This window comes from Schistocerca americana, chromosome 1 (assembly GCF_021461395.2).
Source record: "Schistocerca americana isolate TAMUIC-IGC-003095 chromosome 1, iqSchAmer2.1, whole genome shotgun sequence".
Taxonomy (NCBI): Eukaryota; Metazoa; Arthropoda; class Insecta; order Orthoptera; family Acrididae; genus Schistocerca; species Schistocerca americana.
The window spans coordinates 1,074,601,994-1,074,623,360 of NC_060119.1; the positions used below are offsets into that span (position 1 = coordinate 1,074,601,994).

General features: G+C 42.9%; 1 protein-coding gene across 1 annotated transcript in view; it reads left to right on the forward strand.

Annotated features, from left to right (window-relative positions):
- The window catches only part of LOC124617417 (U11/U12 small nuclear ribonucleoprotein 48 kDa protein-like), a 75,555-nt gene that overhangs the window by 16,366 nt on the left and 37,822 nt on the right, over window positions 1-21,367 (forward strand). Inside the window, exon 3 of the mRNA XM_047145262.1 lies at window positions 2,906-2,956. Coding sequence (XP_047001218.1) covers window positions 2,906-2,956 — 51 coding nt within the window. The remainder of the gene's footprint in view (window positions 1-2,905; window positions 2,957-21,367) is intronic.

The following is a 21,367-nucleotide window of genomic DNA, read 5'->3' on the forward strand; positions in this document are numbered from 1 at the left end:
CCTATAGCAAAACACTGCTAGCACACCAGTGTTACCTACAGAATTAACAAGGACACACACAAGAATCCCAGTGCTGGCAATTATTTATTTTGTGTTCTCGTTTTCGTAGTCTTCATATGTAATACAGTATAAATTTATTAAAGGCCAGATGGAATTATTACAATTCAGAGAGAACGATGTATGTGGTAGAACAGTGGTAGATAGACACCAAGCCTGGTTAAGGTATCAGAGTCATAAAACAGAAGAATCTCACAGATGAGGAAGGACGAAAAAGATCATAAAGAATGAAAGATATTGGGCAATTCCGAAAGAAAACCTACTGAAGAAGATGACCAGAAAATGACTGAGTGAAGTTGCGCAATGAGGCCACAAAAGAAGAATAATTCAGATATTTTTGGTGTGCATGCAAATGAGAATTTTGAGCCACCTGGCAGCAATAACACTACTTGGTACATTGCTGTTTGTGAATGTTAAATCGTAAACGTGACTTTCCCTATTATGCGAACTTCTTTGTGTAAACCTCAGAGGGCCTGAAAATAATGCATCTGTTTGAATTTGCATTGTAAATTTGGTTTTGCTGGTAGAAAATTTTAACTTGGGAGATAGCTTTACTGCTATGAGCTAGGCTGGTTGTAAACTTTCATTAAAATAACAGTGCCTGTTGTTGTCAACTTACCTTTTAATTAACGTACTTTTCAGATATTGAAGCTTAAGTTCGTTTTGTATATTCCTTTTTTTTCTCAATATTAATTCTTTGGTGTTTTTTTCTGCTATGTTTCACAGTTGGATTATTCTTTGGAATCCACAGCTTGGTATAATTGACGTGTATTCCACAAGGTGTCACGCCCATTACTTTTGTTGCTCTGGGTGGAGTCAGAGATGGCATCTTACGCATCTCTCTCTTCTTGGTATCATCACTTATGAAATTGAAAAAAAACCAAAGAATTACATATTTACGTAAACAGTAAACATTACTTTAGTTTTATGCAGTTTCATTTCTGTGTTCATTTTAGTTAGAGTAAACATGACACTGAAGCGGCCTTATGAAGCATAAAAAAATGAAAATAGAACATTATGATGTGCAGAAGAAAAAGAGCATCATTTATGTGAAACAGGGATGCTTCCTTAAATTACCTATGGGTTGTAGTTACCACTACCGACCCGTAGGATATATTTACCGAACTTCCAAATGGGAATCAACATGGAATAACTGAACTGTCAAGATTAGATTTAGTTTAGATTAGATTTACTTTCATTCCAATTTATTCATAGTGAGGAGGTCCTCCAGGATGTGGAACATGTCAGAACACATATTGAGCGAAGAATCACAATGGCCTGCCCTTCCCCACCTCGTGCTGTTCGTGAATGGCAACACAGCAGGTCAAATGACCAGACTGACATACAGTTTTACAGTCGGGGTGCATGGGATAACCAAGAGAGTGCTCCTTCTGTCATACAAAATCACACCCCAGACTACAACTCCAGGTGTAGATTCAACGTATCCAGCACATAGACAGATTGGGCGCAGGTCCTCACCTGGCTTCCTCCTATGCAACACAAGGACATCACTGGCACTGAGGTGGAACCAGCTTGCATTAGAAAACACAACAGACCCCCACCCTGCCCTCTGGTGAACTCTCACTGGACTGCACAGAAGTTGCAAATAGTGGTGGCTCGGGGTCAGTGGAATGCACACTACAGGATTTCTGACTTGTAGCTGTTCTCGAAGTAACTGATTTGTAACAATTCATTGCATCACTGTGATGCCAACTGCTGCTCAAATTGCTGTCACAGATTCACTGCAGTGCCCCAGAGCCCTATGCCATACATGAGTCTTCCCTCTCGCTAGTGCCACTTGGCCGTTTGCAGCCCGGTCTCCTTACGACCATACATTCTTGTGACCACTGCTGCCAACAACATGTACAGTGGTCACATTCATACCGAGTCTTTGTGCGCTGTCGCAGAAGGAACATCCAGCTTCTCATAAACCTGTGACATGACCTTGTTAAAATTCCATGAGGTGTTAATAATGGTGTCTTTGCTGCCTTAAAGGCATTCTTGGCTAACATCAATTCACCATGTCCAATCTTAAAGGTAATTATCGCTCATGACTGATAAAGCATTAGCCTATTTGCATCCTCATAGTAGTGCTACTAGCGTCTCTCTTATGTGACTGGTGAGAAATTTGAATAGGTATAATCTTTCAGATGTAGAAACATGCCTAACAATTTTTGTTTGTCACACAGCTCCTTCTTGGTGTTGCGATTCTTTTTCTGTTTGTGAATTTTTAGACACACGATTCAGAGTTCCGTAGTACCTGGTAGATGCAGGTGTCTTGAGACTTGGTTTTTTGGATCCTTCAGTATTCCTATTGACTTCACTAATCTAACAAAATTTGGCTCAATTTATCCCTGAACTATTGAGAGTATTTTATATTTTGTCTATGTGTGATTCTTTCTCTCACCTTTGGAAATTGTACTTAAGAATTTTTAAATAACAGTATTTGGGATTTGGCACTGTGTCATTCTTTCCAGAATCTTTAGATCCAGTGTTTTATCATTCTTGCTGAGGCTTTCCTCTGGAAACTGGCTTCACACTGTGATGCACTGTCAGAATTTCACACATTTAGAAAAAGACACTTCTTACATGTATTGCTGTAAAAGTTCATGATTGACTGGCTGTTCAGTGACAATACTGTGATTGAAGAATTTTTAACTTTATGGACAGTGCCCACAATAACGTATGTTCTCATAAAATTAAATAAATGTGCACTCAGATGAATGTTTTACAAAATTTTTGCCAGGCCAGTGAACACATTATTATTATTATTATTATTATTATTATTATTATTATTATTATCATCATTATCATAATCATTATTAGTTCATTTTTCTTAATATTTCAGATAAGCAGCGCCAGTTGTATCTTTTGAAACAAATAACTCCCAAATCAGAAGGTAAGAGATACAAAGTAACATTTTTATTTTTTCTCAAAAGAATGTAACCAGGCTTGTTTATTGATTATTTGGCTAATCGATAAATCACATAGTCTTTATCTTATTCGAGGGAAATACTGTTACAGTAAAATGCAGTTTTAAGAAATGTGTAGATGTTGGTCACTGTATGTCTGCTGTGCAAGAATGTAATTCTTTTTCAATGGTGTGGGTTATTAAAAGATGCTGCAGAGGTGCGAAAACCAAACTTATGTTTAGAACTGAAGTATATATTTAAGGTTATTTATTTCATGAAATATTGTAAGGAACTTTCAAACAAAGAGTACCATTATTGTTGGTGAATGTGAATGGTGAAAATAAAATTAAAGATAAGAAGAAATTACAAAACATTTTCAAATCGTACGAGTCACAAGTTCTTAAGGTGTGTGTCCACTAGCAAGTAAACTTCTTCAAGTCACTTCCAGAAGCTACTAGAAGCTACTTCTGTAAGTTCTTCGACTTGGACACATCCCCAGCAAACCAACTTCCCAACGTTTCATCAAGTTCCAGAAGGAGCTTCCACAGGTTATTGGGAACCGTTTCTTGCACCTTGCAACTTGCCAGTTGCTAGAAGTTTTTCTCAAACTTTCAGAACTTCTGTGGATTCAATAGCAGTGTAGAAATATCAGTGTTGACGAGGAGAAAGGCATAAAGGTGTGCCATGGAAGCCTTAAAATTTACAACTGGCCATAGTAAGTCAAGGAAGTGTGAAATGGATTTATTGATTACTTTGTTTCACCAGAAGGGCAAGTAGAATACCAGTGCAGATGTATTAAAATTTCACTGAATTTGTAATGTTAGTGTAAAAGTAATAAATACATTTGCAGAAATCAAAGAGTAATTAGAAGACGATCTCTTGGTGCTATAGCTTGCTGCACATTTGTACCCTGTTCTTGAATATTTGATTGTACTATGGACAGAAGACGTTCAGAGCTTGCATAAAACATTCTCAGAAAGCTTTTAATCTGAGTGAAGTTCATTCAGTGGTTTCCAAATCTTCACCCAAACATTTCCTTTTTCTGACTTTGTTTTTCATCACAATTTTTCTTCAGTAATAGTAATAATGCTGGAATGCTTATCTGTTTCACAACTCAACTGTAGTGCAAACGCTTCTCTGAGTACTTGCAGCAAGTGCATGCAGAAGTTACTTGCTAGTGGACACAGACCTTTTATGCCACAGCCTACTGCCTATATTTATAGTAATAACAATAAAGAGAGAGAGAGAGAGAGAGAGAGAGAGAGAGAGAGAGAGAGAGAGAAGAAATGAGGGGCTGAGTATGAAAGTTCGTTATAAGTACAGAAAGCTGGCTTAAGCCAGAGATAAATTCTGCCAAAATTTTTACAAAGGTACAGACGGTGTTTAGAAAAGATAGATTGCATGCAACCGGTGGTGGAGTGTTCGTCGCTGTTAGTAGTAGTTTATCCTGTAGTGAAGTAGAAGTGGATAGTTCCTGTGAATTATTATGGGTGGAGGTTACACTAAACAACCGAACTAGGTTAATAATTGGCTCCTTTTACCGACCTCCCGACTCAGCAGCATTAGTGGCAGAACAACTGAGAGAAAATTTGGAATACATTTCACATAAATTTTCTCAGCATGTTATAGTCTTAGGTGGAGATTTCAATTTACCAGATATAGACTGGGACACTCAGATGTTTAGGACGGGTGGTAGGGACAGAGCATCGAGTGACATTATACTGAGTGCACTATCCGAAAATTACCTCGAGCAATTAAACAGAGAACCGACTCGTGGAGATAACATCTTGGACCTACTGATAACAAACAGACCCGAACTTTTCGACTCTGTATGTACAGAACAGGGAATCAGTGATCATAAGGCCGTTGCAGCATCCCTGAATATGGAAGTTAATAGGAATATAAAAAAAGGGAGGAAGGTTTATCTGTTTAGCAAGAGTAATAGAAGGCAGATTTCAGACTACCTAACAGATCAAAACGAAAATTTCTGTTCCGACACTGACAATGTTGAGTGTTTATGGAAAAAGTTCAAGGCAATCGTAAAATGCGTTTTAGACAGGTACGTGCCGAGTAAAACTGTGAGGGACGGGAAAAACCCACCTTGGTACAACAGCAAAGTTAGGAAACTACTGCGAAAGCAAAGAGAGCTCCACTCCAAGTTTAAACGCAGCCAAAACCTCTCAGACAAACAGAAGCTAAACGATGTCAAAGTTAGCGTAAGGAGGGCTATGCGTGAAGCGTTCATTGAATTCGAAAGTAAAATTCTATGTACCGACTTGACAGAAAATCCTAGGAAGTTCTGGTCTTACGTTAAATCAGTAAGTGGCTCAAAACAGCATATCCAGACACTACGGGATGATGATGGCATTGAAACAGAGGATGACACGCGTAAAGCTGAAATACTAAACACCTTTTTCCAAAGCTGTTTCACAGAGGAAGACCGCACTGCAGTTCCTTCTCTAAATCCTCGCACAAACGAAAAAATGGCTGACATCGAAATAAGTGTCCAAGGAATAGAAAAGCAACTGGAATCACTCAATAGAGGAAAGTCCACTGGACCTGACGGGATACCAATTCGATTCTACACAGAGTACGCGAAAGAACTTGCCCCCCTTCTAACAGCCGTGTACCACAAGTCTCTAGAGGAACGGAGGGTTCCAAATGATTGGAAAAGAGCACAGATAGTCCCAGTCTTCAAGAAGGGTCGTCGAGCAGATGCGCAAAACTATAGACCTATATCTCTTACGTCGATCTCTTGTAGAATTTTAGAACATGTTTTTTGCTCGCGTATCATGTCATTTCTGGAAACCCAGAATCTACTATGTAGGAATCAACATGGATTCCGGAAACAGCGATCGTGTGAGACCCAACTCGCCTTATTTGTTCATGAGACCCAGAAAATATTAGATACAGGCTCCCAGGTAGATGCTATTTTTCTTGACTTCCGGAAGGCGTTCGATACAGTTCCGCACTGTCGCCTGATAAACAAAGTAAGAGCCTACGGAATATCAGACCAGCTGTGTGGCTGGATTGAAGAGTTTTTAGCAAACAGAACACAGCATGTTGTTATCAATGGAGAGACGTCTACAGACGTTAAAGTAACCTCTGGCGTGCCACAGGGGAGTGTTATGGGACCATTGCTTTTCACAATATATATAAATGACTTAGTAGATAGTGTCGGAAGTTCCATGCGGCTTTTCGCGGATGATGCTGTAGTATACAGAGAAGTTGCTGCATTAGAAAATTGTAGCGAAATACAGGAAGATCTGCAGCGGATAGGCACTTGGTGCAGGGAGTGGCAACTGACCCTTAACATAGACAAATGTAATGTATTGCGAATACATAGAAAGAAGGATCCTTTATTGTATGATTATATGATAGCGGAACAAACACTGGTAGCAGTTACTTCTGTAAAATATCTGGGAGTATGCGTACGGAACGATTTGAAGTGGAATGATCATATAAAAGTTAATTGTTGGTAAGGCGGGTACCAGGTTGAGATTCATTGGGAGAGTGCTTAGAAAATGTAGTCCATCAACAAAGGAGGTGGCTTACAAAACACTCGTTCGACCTATACTTGAGTATTGCTCATCAGTGTGGGATCCGTACCAGGTCGGGTTGATGGAGGAGATAGAAAAGATCCAAAGAAGAGCGGCGTGTTTCGTCACCGGGTTATTTGGTAACCGTGATAGCGTTACGGAGATGTTTAATAAACTCAAGTGGCAGACTCTGCAAGAGAGGCGCTCTGCATCGCGGTGTAGCTTGCTGTCCAGGTTTCGAGAGGGTGCGTTTCTGGATGAGGTATCGAATATATTGCTTCCCCCTACTTATACCTCCCGAGGAGATCACGAATGTAAAATTAGAGAGATTAGAGCGCGCACGGAGGCTTTCAGACAGTCGTTCTTCCCGCGAACCATACGCGACTGGAACAGGAAAGGGAGGTAATGACAGTGGCACGTAAAGTGCCCTCCGCCACACACCGTTGGGTGGCTTGCGGAGTATCAATGTAGATGTAGATGTAGAAAGTACTATTGGTACACTGTGAATTCTGAGACAGTATGGACTGTGAGTGGGGCAAAATGTTAATGCTTGGCATTAGGTGCAGATGAAAGTGTCAGCGATACATATAAACAGGGAAACTGAATAAAAAAGGTTTTCCTAGTGTTATTATTTTCAAATAAAAATAATCATGGAATAAATTACACATTTTTAATCTGAAATATATTAATAACTGGTTAAATGAGAGGAATCACGAGAAACAAAGCAAATTGCAAAAGATTTCAAGTATTTAAATAATGAGGTTAGATATAAAGCTGTAGGTGCCATTAGCATAGGTATGAATCATTCATGGCCTAACAATGAAACTACAGTGGTTGAAGCAAGATGGTTGCTACAAGTCACAATATTAATTACACAGACCTTTGGAAAAAGAAAATATTTATTGTAGGTTAAACAAGAAAAGGAAGATGAACTGTCTGTTAGACTGGAAGGAAATTACTATTACAAACAAGAGCATTTAGAAAATGAAGCAGAAGCAGAGTTGAGCAGAAAAGGGAAGATAAATGGTACAATAAAGTAAAATAATTAAAAAAATGGGTCTGAGATCAGTGGTTTGTTTTGATTTATTGAAAGAAAAAAAAGGATGGTGACAGAAAGAGAACAAGAGGAGAATAGGAAAAGAACACTGGTTTGTATAAACAGGAAAGAGTAGAGGAAGAAATGGCACTAGGATAGGAAAAACTGAACAAAAAATTGCCACTAGTAAAGGTGGAAAAAATGACAGAGAAATGTGATGGTAATGTTATGAAAATGATAGACTGCCACCCACCATAAGCAGGATGCCGACAAGTCACAGTTAGTCACAATAAAAAGACTGCTAAACATTTAAGCTTTTGGCTGAAAGGCCTTCTTCAGAAATAGAAAGCACCCAAACGTGGCCTAGCCTGACCAACAAATTATCCATTTCTAGTTGCAACCCTTCTGTACACAGTGATCTGTACCTTTTCAAATTCTGTCAGTCCTTATCTCTCACCAACCTAGTCCTGCAAAACTATATAAATCAGGTCCAAATATCCTTGCAATACCTCCTCTCCATCCATAAAACTCTCCAGCTCTGCAATTCCTAATTCCCTCATTCCATTTCCCAGATTGAAACTCTTATCCTCCAAGACACAGAGCAGCATGCACAACCCCACCTCAAAAACCTCTCCAACCTGTTCGTCTCCTACTCCTGCCATGGATTACCATTATCCATCACCATAAGAGGAGCCCTCAAACCTCCACTGCATCCCCTCATAGCTGACAAGCCCTGCCTCACAGACCTACTACATTTACCACACCCTCAGAAACTACATCCCACCACCATACCGAATCTAGAACCTAAAAAGACCCAATCTACAGTCATGAATCTGACCTCCAAAAGCCTCTGTCCCACAGAAGTATCAGTGTTTTCCGAAGCCCTTACCGTTCATCCCACTCCCATATTCAATCACAATGGACTTTTTAAAAGCTCTTCTTTTCTTCTCCCTGTCCTTACAATTGAAACAATTTTTTCCCACTAACCCCACCAATTGGACCCAATCCAAAATCAATATTGAATCCTGATTCAGTTCACTCCTCTGCACAAACATGATCCATCCCAATTGCCCCCAAACCTTCCTCAGTTAACTTTCTAGAATTTGCTAACCTTGAATCTGGTCTCATCATCATTCCTGAAATCTCTTAACATGTGAACCAGCCTTACATCTGCAGAAAGAACTGCAGTCCACCACCTAAAAAATTATGCCAACCTGTAATCCTAACTGCCACCTAAGGTTCCATCACTGAAGTTATGAACTGCAGGGATTACCTGGTGGAGGGACCCTGCTGGCTGTCAGATTCATCCATAAACTCAGCCACCCTGGACACCCCATTGTGACCAATTTCTGTGCACTCACTGAGAGAATCTCTCCTCTCATTGATCAGCACCTTCAGCCTATTACCTGTAATCTATCCTATATAAAAGACACCAACCATTTCTACCACCAACTCTCCACAATACCTGTTCCTTTAGCAGCCAGCACCAAGCTCTTAACTGTTGATGCCACCTCCCTTTACATATTGTTCAATAGTGGCAAGACTTGGATATTAACCCAGGGAATTGCTGGTATTGAACAACACCTTTCCCAATGCCCGACTGACTCCCGATCCTATGACCTCTTTACTGGTCACCATGACCAGCTATATCCTCCCATACAGTTACTTCTCCTTTGAAGGCATCACCTACAAATGAACCTGGGGTACAGCGGTGGGCACTTACAAGGCACCATCCTGAAACTTTGTCCGAACGGGCCCTGGAAGACCCATTGGTACTGACCGACCGCTGTGTCATCCTCTGCTGATAGGGGTCACTGGATGTGAATATAGAGGGCATGCGCTCAACACACCTCTTTCCCAGCCGTTGTTAGTTTTCGTGACCAGAGCTGCTACTTCTCAATCAAGTACCTCCTCAATTTGTGTCACGAGGGCTGAATGCACCCTGCTTGCCAAAAGCACTTGGAAGACCAAATAGGTCACCCATCCAAGCGCTAGCTAAGCGTGACAGTGCTTAAATTCGGTGTTACCACTGTGGCAAGGCCGTTGACAACATGACGTCATCCTATGCCAACTTATTCATGGGACACCTAGAGGAATTCTTCCTAAACACCAAGAATACCAAACTCTTCACCTGGTTCATGTTGAATGGCAACATCTTCATGGGTTGAACAGAGGGTGAGAACACCCTGTCCACGTTCCTCCTCCACCAAATAAGTCACATTCCGTACTGTTGACCTCCACGTCAAGGATGGCTACATCAGTACCTGTATTCAGACTAGCCCTACCATCCACCAACTATACATCAGTTTCACAGCTGCCACCTATTCCATAGCAAGAAGTCCCTTCCATACAGTCCCTTCCATACAGTATAGCCACCTATGTTCATCGCATCTGTAATGGCAAGCAGTCCCTCTTCAAATGTACCAAGGGTCTCACTGAGGTCTTCACAGGCCGAAATTACCTTCCCGACCTCGTTTAGAAACTGATCTCCTCCGTCCAGCCTCTCCAGTCAGCTACCACCTCACACATACCCATCACCTGGCCATGAAGGAGCACTCCAGTTGTCACTCAGTGCCATCCAGGACTGGAGCAGTTGAATCACATTCTTTGCCAGGATTTTGACTACATCTCCTCTTGCCCTGACATGAGGAATATGCTATGTACTATCCTCCCCATCCCTCCCGCAGTGGTATTCTGCCATCCACCAAACCTGTGTGGTATCCTTGTTCGTCCTGACTCTACCCCTGCTCCCAAACCCTTGCTTTATAGTCACATCCCTGTAATAGACCTAGATGCAGGAACTGCCCTATACACCTTACCACCACCCGCTACTCAAGTCCTGTCACAGACACCAAAACCAGAGCTATCTGCAAAAGCAGCCATGTGATCTACAAACAAAACTGCAACTACTGCACTGCTTTCTATGTGGGGATGACAAGTAACAAACTGTGTGCCCACATGAATGACTATCACCAAACTGTGACCAAGAGACAGATGGACTACCCAGTTGCTGAACATGCTGCCCAACACAATGTGCTCGACTTCAGTGACTGCTTCATAGTCTGTGCGATCTGGATCCTTCCTACCAATACGTGCTTTTCATAATTGCGCAGGTGGGAACCCTCTCTACAACATAGCCTTTGTTCCCGTAATCTGCCTGGCCTCAACCTTTGCCAGTCCCTGTCATCCAACTGCCAATCCCGTCCCCACTCCCAAACCAGCAATATGCACGCCTCCTGTTGTGTGAGTGCAACCACTTGGCTTTTCCCTGGCTCTATTTCTCTCCTGTACCTTCTTCCTTTTCTGCTCCCATAGCAGCCCTATCCTGACTTCATCATGTCCCTGCTTACTCTCAGAGGCAGCACAACACCTTCCCCCATCGCTATCATCATATCCTTCCCCCTCCTTATCCCACACTGCCTCCTTACCACCACCACCACCACCACCTAACACACATTGCTGCTCAGTGAGATGCATTTGCAGTCTGCAGTTGGGCCACAGTAGCCGGCCAGAGAGAATGGCTGTGTGTGTGTGTGTGTGTGTGTGTGTGTGTGTGTGTGTGTGTGTGTGTGTGTGTGTGTGTGTGTGTGTGTCTGGGGGAAGGGGTGGAGAGGGCTGTGCGCATACTTATTCCAAAGGAGGTCTTTTGGCCAAAAGCTTAAATGTTTAGCAGTCTTTTCATTGTGCCTGTGTGCTGTCTCAGTGCTGCCTCTGTGTTGTGAGTAGCAATCTGACCTTTTCATAATATTGTTGTTATTCCATCCTGAACTTTCCTAATAATGGAATATGTTAGAAAGTGATCTCTGTTAACATTCCATACTCTGGTAATGGGGGGATGTGTTGGGCCACAAAAAAGTATTTAAGTTTTGGTTGTCTTGCTGCAGTGTGTATAACATGACTAATAAATTGTCAGTAAGGTTTCCTTTCTTGGACCATTCATACATAGTAAGAGTTTGATGTTCCTGTAGTTTACAGTACATCATGAGCTTCTCCAGTTTTCAGCCCTGGGCTTGGTCAATTTGGTACATAGGCCATTCCAGCTTTCTCCGTCCTCCCACTGTTTTTCTCTCCCAACTCTGTCTTAGTCTTCTAGTCTTGTATTCACACAACCCTTCACTCCAACAATCCATCTGCCTCTGGGTCTTTCTGTAGGTATCTTGCTCCCATTGTCATTTCATGAGCCTATCTCAGTATCCTGCTTAAGTCAGGTGAGTACAATAGGTGGTATAGCACTTAGCAGCCCCATCAGTCAAACAAATCAATGACAGCTTGTACTGTACATACTTGAGCATTGTCCTGCAAAATGATGGTCAGGTCCTGCAGAAAGTGTCATCACTTCTGTCTCTAAGCTGGTCGTAGGTTGTGTTCCAGAAATGAACAGCATAGAGAAAGAAGTGGTGACACTTTCTGCAGGATCTGAACATCATTTTACAGGACAGTGTGTGGATGCAAACTGGTACTGATTTGTTTGACTGATGGGGCTGCTAAGTGCTATACCATCTACTGCACTCCCCTGACTTAAGCCCTCGTGAGTTCAACTCGATTTCTAAACTGAAGGAAACACTTCACGGCTTCCGCTTCAGAACTGCTACAAATTCATTGGGCAATAGACCGTGCCACTCGAACTGTCAACACAACTAGCACTGCTAAGGGTATCCTACGACTTCCACATTGCTGGCAATGGGTAAAACTTTGAAACATGTATCTATTTTGTACGAGCTGTAAATAAATAGTTGCCAGTATTAAAGTTCCAACCCTCGTATTTCCTTTATTTTTCTTATGGTCAGCCTTCTATTTCTATTTTTCTGAAGGTTTTCCTAGATTTAACTTCTTTTCACACTACCATACACTTTCACAATGTCCAGGAACATCATTATTAAATCCTTGCCATATTTGTATTCTCTCTCTTGAAGCTGCCTTATGCTAGAAATTAACATTCTGAGAAGAGTTGTTTGTTTTAGCATTTGCTTTGGTGTTCATTATGCTGTTTTTCTAGAAACCTGGGAAATCCGATTTAGGTCCAGCAGCTGGTATTGTAGACTATTTCGCCTTCACAAGTCACATTGTCCGGGATGCACCACATGGAGGCTAGTCGTTATCAGTATTTTATCTTATAATAAGTATGTACTGTACATATATCTTTTCTCTCAAAATGTAAGATGTAATCTGATGCTGTATTACTGATGTGATCTGATGCTCTATTTAAAGCCATATGAAATAAATAAATAAAACTAGAAATTAAGCTCCTCTGTCAACCAATATTGTTCCTCTTCCTCCTACTCCTACTATCTACCATACTAACTTTTCCAGGATCTTCTCAAATACCTGGGCAGCATCACACATGAAAGCAACTCCCCTATAATTGTGACACAGTTTCCTGCAGTCCTTCTTAAAAATAGACACCAAGATTCCCCTTTCTCAGTCTTCAGGTGCCCTCTTCTCTTTCATTGGTGTTCTTATCACTTGATAGAGCCACATCACTCCAATAGTGCCAGCTACTCTCATAATCTCCACTCTTATACAACACAGTCCAGACACTTTTCTTCCTTTTGTGCCCTTTATCGCTTTGTCTGCTTTTGTCCACAATAGGTCCATCTTGACATTCTTACACCCCCAGGCTCCTCATTTTCCTCTTTTATATTTCCATTGGGCTTTCATAACTCTTCAGAAATATTCTTTCTGCATCTCGTTGATTTCCTATACATTCTCGTTTCTTTTCTTCTGTATTGATCGTGCCAACATTTCCCATTATTATGCCTCCTGACATTTTCCATTATTATGCCCCTCTTCTTAGTTTTACCCTTTCTCTAGAGGACCTTTTTGTTCCTTTTGGTGTCCTCCTCTCTGACTATGATCACCATGTAGGACTTCAGAAGGTATCAACTTGACATCTACATCCTCACACCTTTCTCTTTCCTTGCTTGTGTCTGCACAGGGTTGCCACAAGTTCTGGAAATCAGGGAATTTCAAACACATAAGGAAAATATCAAGGAAATTAAAAAAAAAAACTGGAAAAATATCATTTTTGTCTGAGCAGATGAAATGATTTGTTTGCTGAGATGTCATTCATTGTCACTGGCTGGGCGCAGCTGGGTACATGAGCTCATGAGCTGCTTCCCTACCCCTTCATTCTTACTGCCTGTCATGTGTGCGTGAGTTGTTTCTGAATAATTGTGTAAAAGTGTTTGTGTTCTCATTTTCTGACAAAGGCTATGGCCAAAAATTTAGTTGTGAGAGTGTCATTGTCATTTCTATGTGCCTGTCTGAAGCTCAGTGATCATCTTTACGGTGAGTTGCTACCTATCCTCATTAGTATTGATTTTGAGAGTATTCACACAAGTTATCTATAACAGGGATTGATCTTTGTGGTCTTATTTCGTCAACATGGTTCTGTGACATTTAAATAGCTGGTCACACCAGTGGGCTTCCATGATGGACCAAAACCATAGGCCTTTTCTATGGGTATCTCTTATGGATGAGGCCCGCCAATCTGAAGCCCATCATTTCCCACTGATGTGCAGGCCCTGTCCGTTGGATCTAGTCTCACTGATCTGCCTGCAAGCCAGATCTGTTCATGTGTGGCGTAATGCGGCAGATTTTCGTGGTTTATCCATGGACTCAGGACTGTGGTGCTCCTTGGCAGGCCAGAGGCCACTGGCAATGGATTTCAGGAATTGCAACTGTCTCACAGCAAGAACATTGTACAGTGCGGCATTTTATAGACATTTTATTTATTCTAGCAATTTTGGCAATTTGAAAGTAGTTTATATATATATTAGAAAGTATGGATGATAAGATGAAGAAAATTATGGCAGTCACTGGCAGTTTGGGCACTATGTACACACATATTTCGTTAAAGAAAAACCACATAATTCCTGTAAAATAATAGACATAACACCGTGGGCAATAACTGACTATAACAAACATAGTAGAACCAACATTTTATTGGCAGTCACGTATAGTGTTGGTTTACACAACTCTCTCGTGCCTTATACACTTCTTTCAAGAGGCCTATTTTTTTTCTGAGGTTATTTCTGAAATCAGTGGAGCTATTTTAAATCTATCTTGTGACTTCAATGAAATATGTATATTTGTCATCAAATGTGTTTAGTTTTATTGACATAAAAGAACATCAGTGGTCTTAATGAAAAAAATATATGTATACCATTTGGCTTGTTTTCTCAATCTAAAAACAGTTCATTGCAAAAGATGTTGATGTTAGTACCTAAGATTTTTGCTCACATGTTTAGAAACACAGAAGTCCGTACATTTTTTTTGTCAACTTATGTCTTTACTTACCCTTGAGATCTCAAAATTTATCCCTCCAGGGGGCCAACAGCTCTTTCGTGCGCATGTGTGTGGCGTGAACGGGTGCCTGAGCTATTGCAGCCTTTATTCTTTTCCGGGCTGCTTTCCCTTCCCCTTCCTTTTCCTTCCCTGCCCTTCTTCCTTTTACTTTGCCCCTACCTTTCCGTCTCTTGGCATTCTTCTTTATGTCAGCCTGACTATCTTCATGACTAAGCTTCGCTTGCAATTTTGGTTGGTTACTTTTACTCCTCCTTTTTGGTCCCTCTCAGGAGTTTGACTTCCATCTCCAAATTTGAAATCCGTTGTTTGAGCCAGATGGGGAAGAATTCCCTTCCTACCGTCTTTGGCGTGGGTTCCACTCCTCCTCCTCCTCTCCCTCACCCTTTTTCCCCCTTTCCCTCCCTCCCCTGCCAAAACCCTTCTGTCTCTATCTCGGTAGCCAGTCCGTGTGGTGGTGCTTTATGTAGCCATCTGGCTGAGCCCCCTGATACCACAGGGCTCACACTGCTGGTACCAGTACTATGAACGCCTTGTGCAAGCATAGAATTGGTTGCCCATCTTTTCGGGGCATCGGAACTCCCGGCAACGACCGTCCTGCCAGGCGACCATTGCTGTGGCTGGGTGGCACCCACAAGATGGGCCCCTGTTTGGAGTGGTTGGTACCAGGGCGGATATTTGGCACACGAAATGTGTTAAACTCTCTGGCCGCTCTACTGTGGCCACAAGTTTTCCGTAACGTATTTCTGTCTCAGTTCCTGTTTCTGCTTTTCCAGCCTTACCCTCCTTGGATACACCCTGGGAGGAGGGCCAGACACATTGGTTTGGGACAAAACTCTTTCCACAATTCCTGGTCTGTACGAGGACCAGCAGGGAGACTTTTGCCACCATCAAACCTCTTTTCTTTGTGGAACGTACTGAGGACAAGTTCAGTGAAGTTGAGTCATTCATAAGATGATATCTGGCTCTCTGCTTATAAAGACAACTTCAGCCAGTATTCCTCTGTGCCTGTGACCATTTAGGAGACAACCCCGTGGCTATCGATCCTCATAAGTCACTGAGTGTGACACAGGATTTAATTTTCCATAGGGACCTTCTCCTCAAGTTCGATGATGAACTTACTGCTAATCTGGAACAACATGACATTCATTTCATCTGGCATGTCCAGAAAGGCCCTAAGGGCCATCGTGTAGACACTTGCGCTTTCATTGTGGCATTTGAGGAAGATACCCTGCTCAAGAATGTCAAGGTAATGGTGTACAGATGTGATGATGTGAAACTGTACATTCCACCTCCCATGCATTCCTCAAGTTCGGCCACATGTCCTCGCGATGCGGTTCCTCTCTCATCTGTGGTGGCTGGTAGCTGCCCTCTTCATGTGGGGAGCCCTTGCACCCCACCACCTAACTGTGTAAACTTTGCTGGTGGCCATTCTCCCCACTAACCAGTGTGTCCATTGTGCATGAAGGAAAAATGTATTCAGGAAATAAAGACCCTTGACCGTCTCAGCTACTTTGAGGCTCGAAAGAAATTTGGCAGACTTCACCTTGTAAATCTCTCCTTTACCTTTGCCTTAGTTACACTTCCCCTCCTCACTCTCCTCCTTACCCCCATCCTGCTACCCTTCCCTTTCCTCACCTTCGGCGGCTCTCATTCCTTTCCCTCTAGGAACTCCTCCTCCTCCTCCTCCTCCTCCTCAGCAGGGAAAACGTCCTCTTCTCTGGCTCCTGCTAGGGATGGGCCTCTGTCTTGGAACAGCCCTCCCCATTTTCTCAGGGAGGAAGCTTGCACCCTCGGATCAGAGGAGAGACCCACACTCCGAGGGCCCCAGATGTACTTGCTTTCTGTCCAATCACTGCAATCTATTCCATTACTGATAATGCCTCCTCCTTCCCTCCGAGAGAGAAGAAGAAGAAGCAGCAAAGGTCAAAGGATGAGGCTTCCCAGAGGGCTTCGCCCCCTCCACCTCATCCTGAATCAGAGCCAGTTTGTATGGATGTCACCATATCCTCGTTGGTAACGACCACCTACCAAGTGACAAGACCTCCCCTCAGCTTCTTTATGTCTCATCTGAACTGTCACCACATGATAATCCAGTGGAATTGCAATGGATATTATCGCCACCTCCCACAAATACAACGCGTTGTTTCCTCCTACTCTTCATTCTGTCTTGCTCTTCAAGAAACTCAATTCTTGTTGACCACTGTCTAACATTTTGTGTTATTGGCCATTCTTTTGGAACTGTGTATGCCCCAGGATAGCGTCTGGACGGGTCTGCACTCTGGTTCACACCTATTTCATTAGTGACTGGATCCCCCTACATACCGACCTGGAAGTGATAGTGGTTAGAATGAAGATGACTCTGGCATTTACAATTTGCAATGTCTACCTCCCTCCAGGTAGGCCACTTTCTTGGTTGAACTATCTATCTTAATACAGCAACTCCTGCCCCCCATATCTTGTCTTGGAGACTTCAATGCCCACCACCCCATGACTGCCACTTCATCGGGTAGGGGTCTTGTACTTGACCAACTTACTACAGACTTTGATTTGTCACTCTTCAATGACGGTTCCCCTACCCACTTCAGTGCCAATCATGGCACCTTTACTGCTATCAGTCTCACAATCTCCTCCCCTGCTCTCATGGCTCACCTACGTTGGTCACCCTGTGTTGTTAATTGCATTGATGCAGTCATGCAGGGCATCTCTGCCACTATTCTTCACGTTGCTGGCACTGCTGTCCCCCTATCCCTATTCATCACCGACCACTCAGTAGTGGACCAAGCATGTAGCAGTCACTATCCAGGACAGCTGACGGACACTGCAGCGATTTAAACAACACCCTTCACAGATCAACTTCCTCATTTTTAAGCGTCTCCATGTTAGGTCTTGATACCTTATTAAGTGGAGTAAAAAGGAATCCTGGGAGCGCTGTGTTTCCTCCTTGGGGACATTTGGCTCTTCATCACAGGTTTGGTCCAAGCGCTGTAGCCTTCTGGGCTACCAACTACAGTCAACTGCCCAGGGGCTTACCCTCAAAGGTGCTCTATCTACTGATCCATTGGTCCTTGCAAAACACCTCGTGACACACTTTGCGACAACATCGGCATCCTCTTCCTATCCTGCCATCTATTCTGCAGCAAAAACACGAGAGTTGCACAGACCCCCTTCTTGCAGGCTGTTACCTCTTCACATGACATGGCCCCCGGCCCAGATTCCATCCACAACCAGATGATCCAACACTTGGACATTACACAGAGGCAATATCTACTCAGGGTCTTCAACCACATTTGGCTCACGGGTGCCTTCCCCTCACAATGGTGAGACAGTATAGTTATCCCTATCCTTAAGCCTGGGAAGAACCCAATGTCTCTTGACAGCTACTGCCCAATTAGCCTGATGAATGCACTTTGTAAATTGCTTGAGAGGATAGTTATCTTCTGATTTTGTTGGGTACTCGAATCTCAGGGCCTTTTGTCCCTGTATCAGTGTGGCTTCCAGGAAGGATAGTCTCCAACTCACCATTTACTCAAATTGGAAACTGCAATCCAACAGGGTTTTACTAACTTCAACACCTTGCCATGGTCTTCTGTGACCCACATAAGGCATATGACATGACTTGGCGCCTTCGCATTTTAGTTACCATCCAAAACCGGGGCTTTTGTGGCCCCCTTCAGATTTTTATTTGCAAATTTTTATCCCACCCGCTCTTCTGGATTCAGTTGGCACTTCACGTTGCACCCCTCAGATTCAGGAGAATGGTATCCCAGATTCAGGAGAGCGGTATCCCACAGGATTCTGTATTAAGTGTCACACTGTTCCTCATAGTCATCAATGGGGCTGTAATCTCTGTTGGTCCTCAGGTTGCCCTGGCATTGTATGTCGACGATTTTTGCATCTGATGCAGCGCCCACTTGGTAGCGCTTGCTGAGTGCTGGCTCCAAGGCGCCATCTGACAGACCTCTGTGTGGGCCATCTCCCATGGCTTCCAGTTTTCTCCCTCCAAAATGCGGGTTTTGCATTTTTGTCATCAATTCACAGCACACCCTCATCCAGAATTTTATTTAGGCAACCAGCTCCTAGATGTTGCAGCACAGTCCTGTTTCTTGGGCCTTTTTTTGAAAAGCTGACATGGCTACCCCATATTCGCCGCCTGAGGATGACATGCTTGCGGAAGCTTAGTGCTCTCCACCTCCTGGCCCCACACATCTTGGTGTGCAGACCATGCTACTCTTCTCCATCTTTACTTAGCTCAGGTTTTCTCCACGCTAGATTATGGAAGTCAGGTTTATAGTTCAGCGGCTCCTTCCACTCTGAAGAGCTCCAGGATGCTACCATCTTCTGCTCTGATGGTTCTAAGATCATAGATAAAGTGGGATACGCTTTCACATCTCCTACTGGCTTAGAACACTATTTACTGCCAGAATCATGTAGTGTGTTCACAGCAGAACTGCTAGCCATTACCATGGCCCGTAATTTTGTTACTCAGGCCTCCCTCCACAATGTTTTAATGTGTACCGACTCATTGAGCAGCCTGCTACTTTCACCATCCTTTTGCCCCTGCTATCCATGACCTTCTCTCCTAACTTGGCCGTGCCACCTGCTCACTTGTCTTTCTCTGGCTCACAAGTCATATGGGTAGCAGGGAATGAACTGGCTGACCATTTGGCAAGATAAGCTGATACTCATCCTCCATTCCCTTTCATGACTCCAGATGTGGATATGCAGATCTATGTCAATTCTCTCTTGCCCAAAAGTGGTATGACATCTGGTGTGCGCCACTGCTCTCAGTAATAAACTTGCACAATCAAGGAGACCACTACACTTTGGTGCTTTTTCCTTCCACTCCTCTTGGAAGGAGTCCACTGCTTCATGCCGTCTACACATTGGTCGTACCAGGCTCACCCAATGTTTCTTCATGTGTAGTGCATGTGCACCACCCCCACAATATGGTTGTGGAGCCAGACTGACAGTATCCCACATATTGGTGGAATGTTCCCTTCTTTTGGTCCATCATGCTAAGTATAGTCTTTCTTAATTTTAATATTAGCAGACAATTCATGGATGGGTGAACTGGTCCTCAGTTTCCTCCATGAAAGTGGTTATTTCCAGATATAAGGTTTTGCTTTACTCCTGAACCAGAGGCAATGTGGTTGCGATTGGGGCCTCTCTTCATGTTTTCTCGGTCTGGGACCCCATGACAACTCCCCCGTGGAAAGACCACTCTTTTTTCCAGTTTTTAGTTTTGGTCTAACATTTTATGCCGTTTACTGTGTGTGTTTTAACTTCCTTGGTTTATAGTTTGACTCCCCTGATTGGTTCCATCCACTTTTAGCAGACCCTTTGCTTCTGTGAGTAATTTTGGAATTGTGGGGGTAATGACCTTGCTGTTTGGTCCCATAACCCTCCAATTAATCAGTCAATCAATCAATCTTAAAATTTGTCGGGGAAAAATTCTAAAACTTGTCTGGAAATCGGGGAAATATCAGGGAATTTCACCTGGGGAAACTTGTGGCAACCCTGACTGCATTTAGGTGTCTCATTATTGTGATTTTCTGTTCAGTTAGTTGTCCCTGAATTTCCTCTTCAAATTCCTGCTTGTCCTTTTGCAAAACATCTAACTTAGGGTGCATACATTTGCAGACTTTTCAAAGCCTTCCTTTTGCCTTTTATTTTCACTCTAATCGTCATCATCCTGTCACTTCACCACCTCTTTCAATCCTGTGCTCATTACTACTGCCATTCACTGGCTTCCTTCTTCCTCATTCCCACTCCAGTGCAGCCTATATCCAATGCTCAGTGCCATACGTCCTTTATCTTTCACCTCGTTTCTGACTGTCGTAGAATATCAAGTATCCTCCTATTCATCAAGATTGTCACTCTTTATCCTGTCAGCACCTGTGTGTTCATTGAACCAAATCTTGTCATAGAGAATACCTAGGTTATCTTCCATTGTATTCATCTGTTGGGAGACTTATTGTATGTTTGAAAGTATGTAATTTTATCCACTACTGGCTTGCTGGTCCTATCATAGCTTGATTTGTTATTAGAGTTTTCTTTACAACTTTGTTAGTTCACAGAAGGTGTTTTATTTCTCTTGTACCCTTCATCAACCAGGAACTCAGCGAGCTTTCTCTGATCTGCCACCTAGGGACAAACCCTCTAAGTTAATGTTCCCCTGAGAGTTACAGTATGAGTAACTGTAGATTTATATATCTCTTATTTGATGTCTAGTATGAATATACTCACTCCCCCCCCCCCCCCCCCCCCTCATGAACCATGGACCTTGTCCTAGGTGGGGATGCTTGTGTGCCTCAGCAACGCAGTTAGCCGTACCGTAGATGCAACCACAACAGAGGGGTATCTGTTGAGAAGCCAGACAAATGTGTGGTTCCTGAGGAGGGGCAGCAGCCTTTTCAGTAGTTGCAGGGGCAACAGTCTGGATGATTGACTGATCTGGCCTTGTAACATTAATCAAAATGGCCTTGCTGTGCTGGCACTGAAAATGGCTGAAAGCA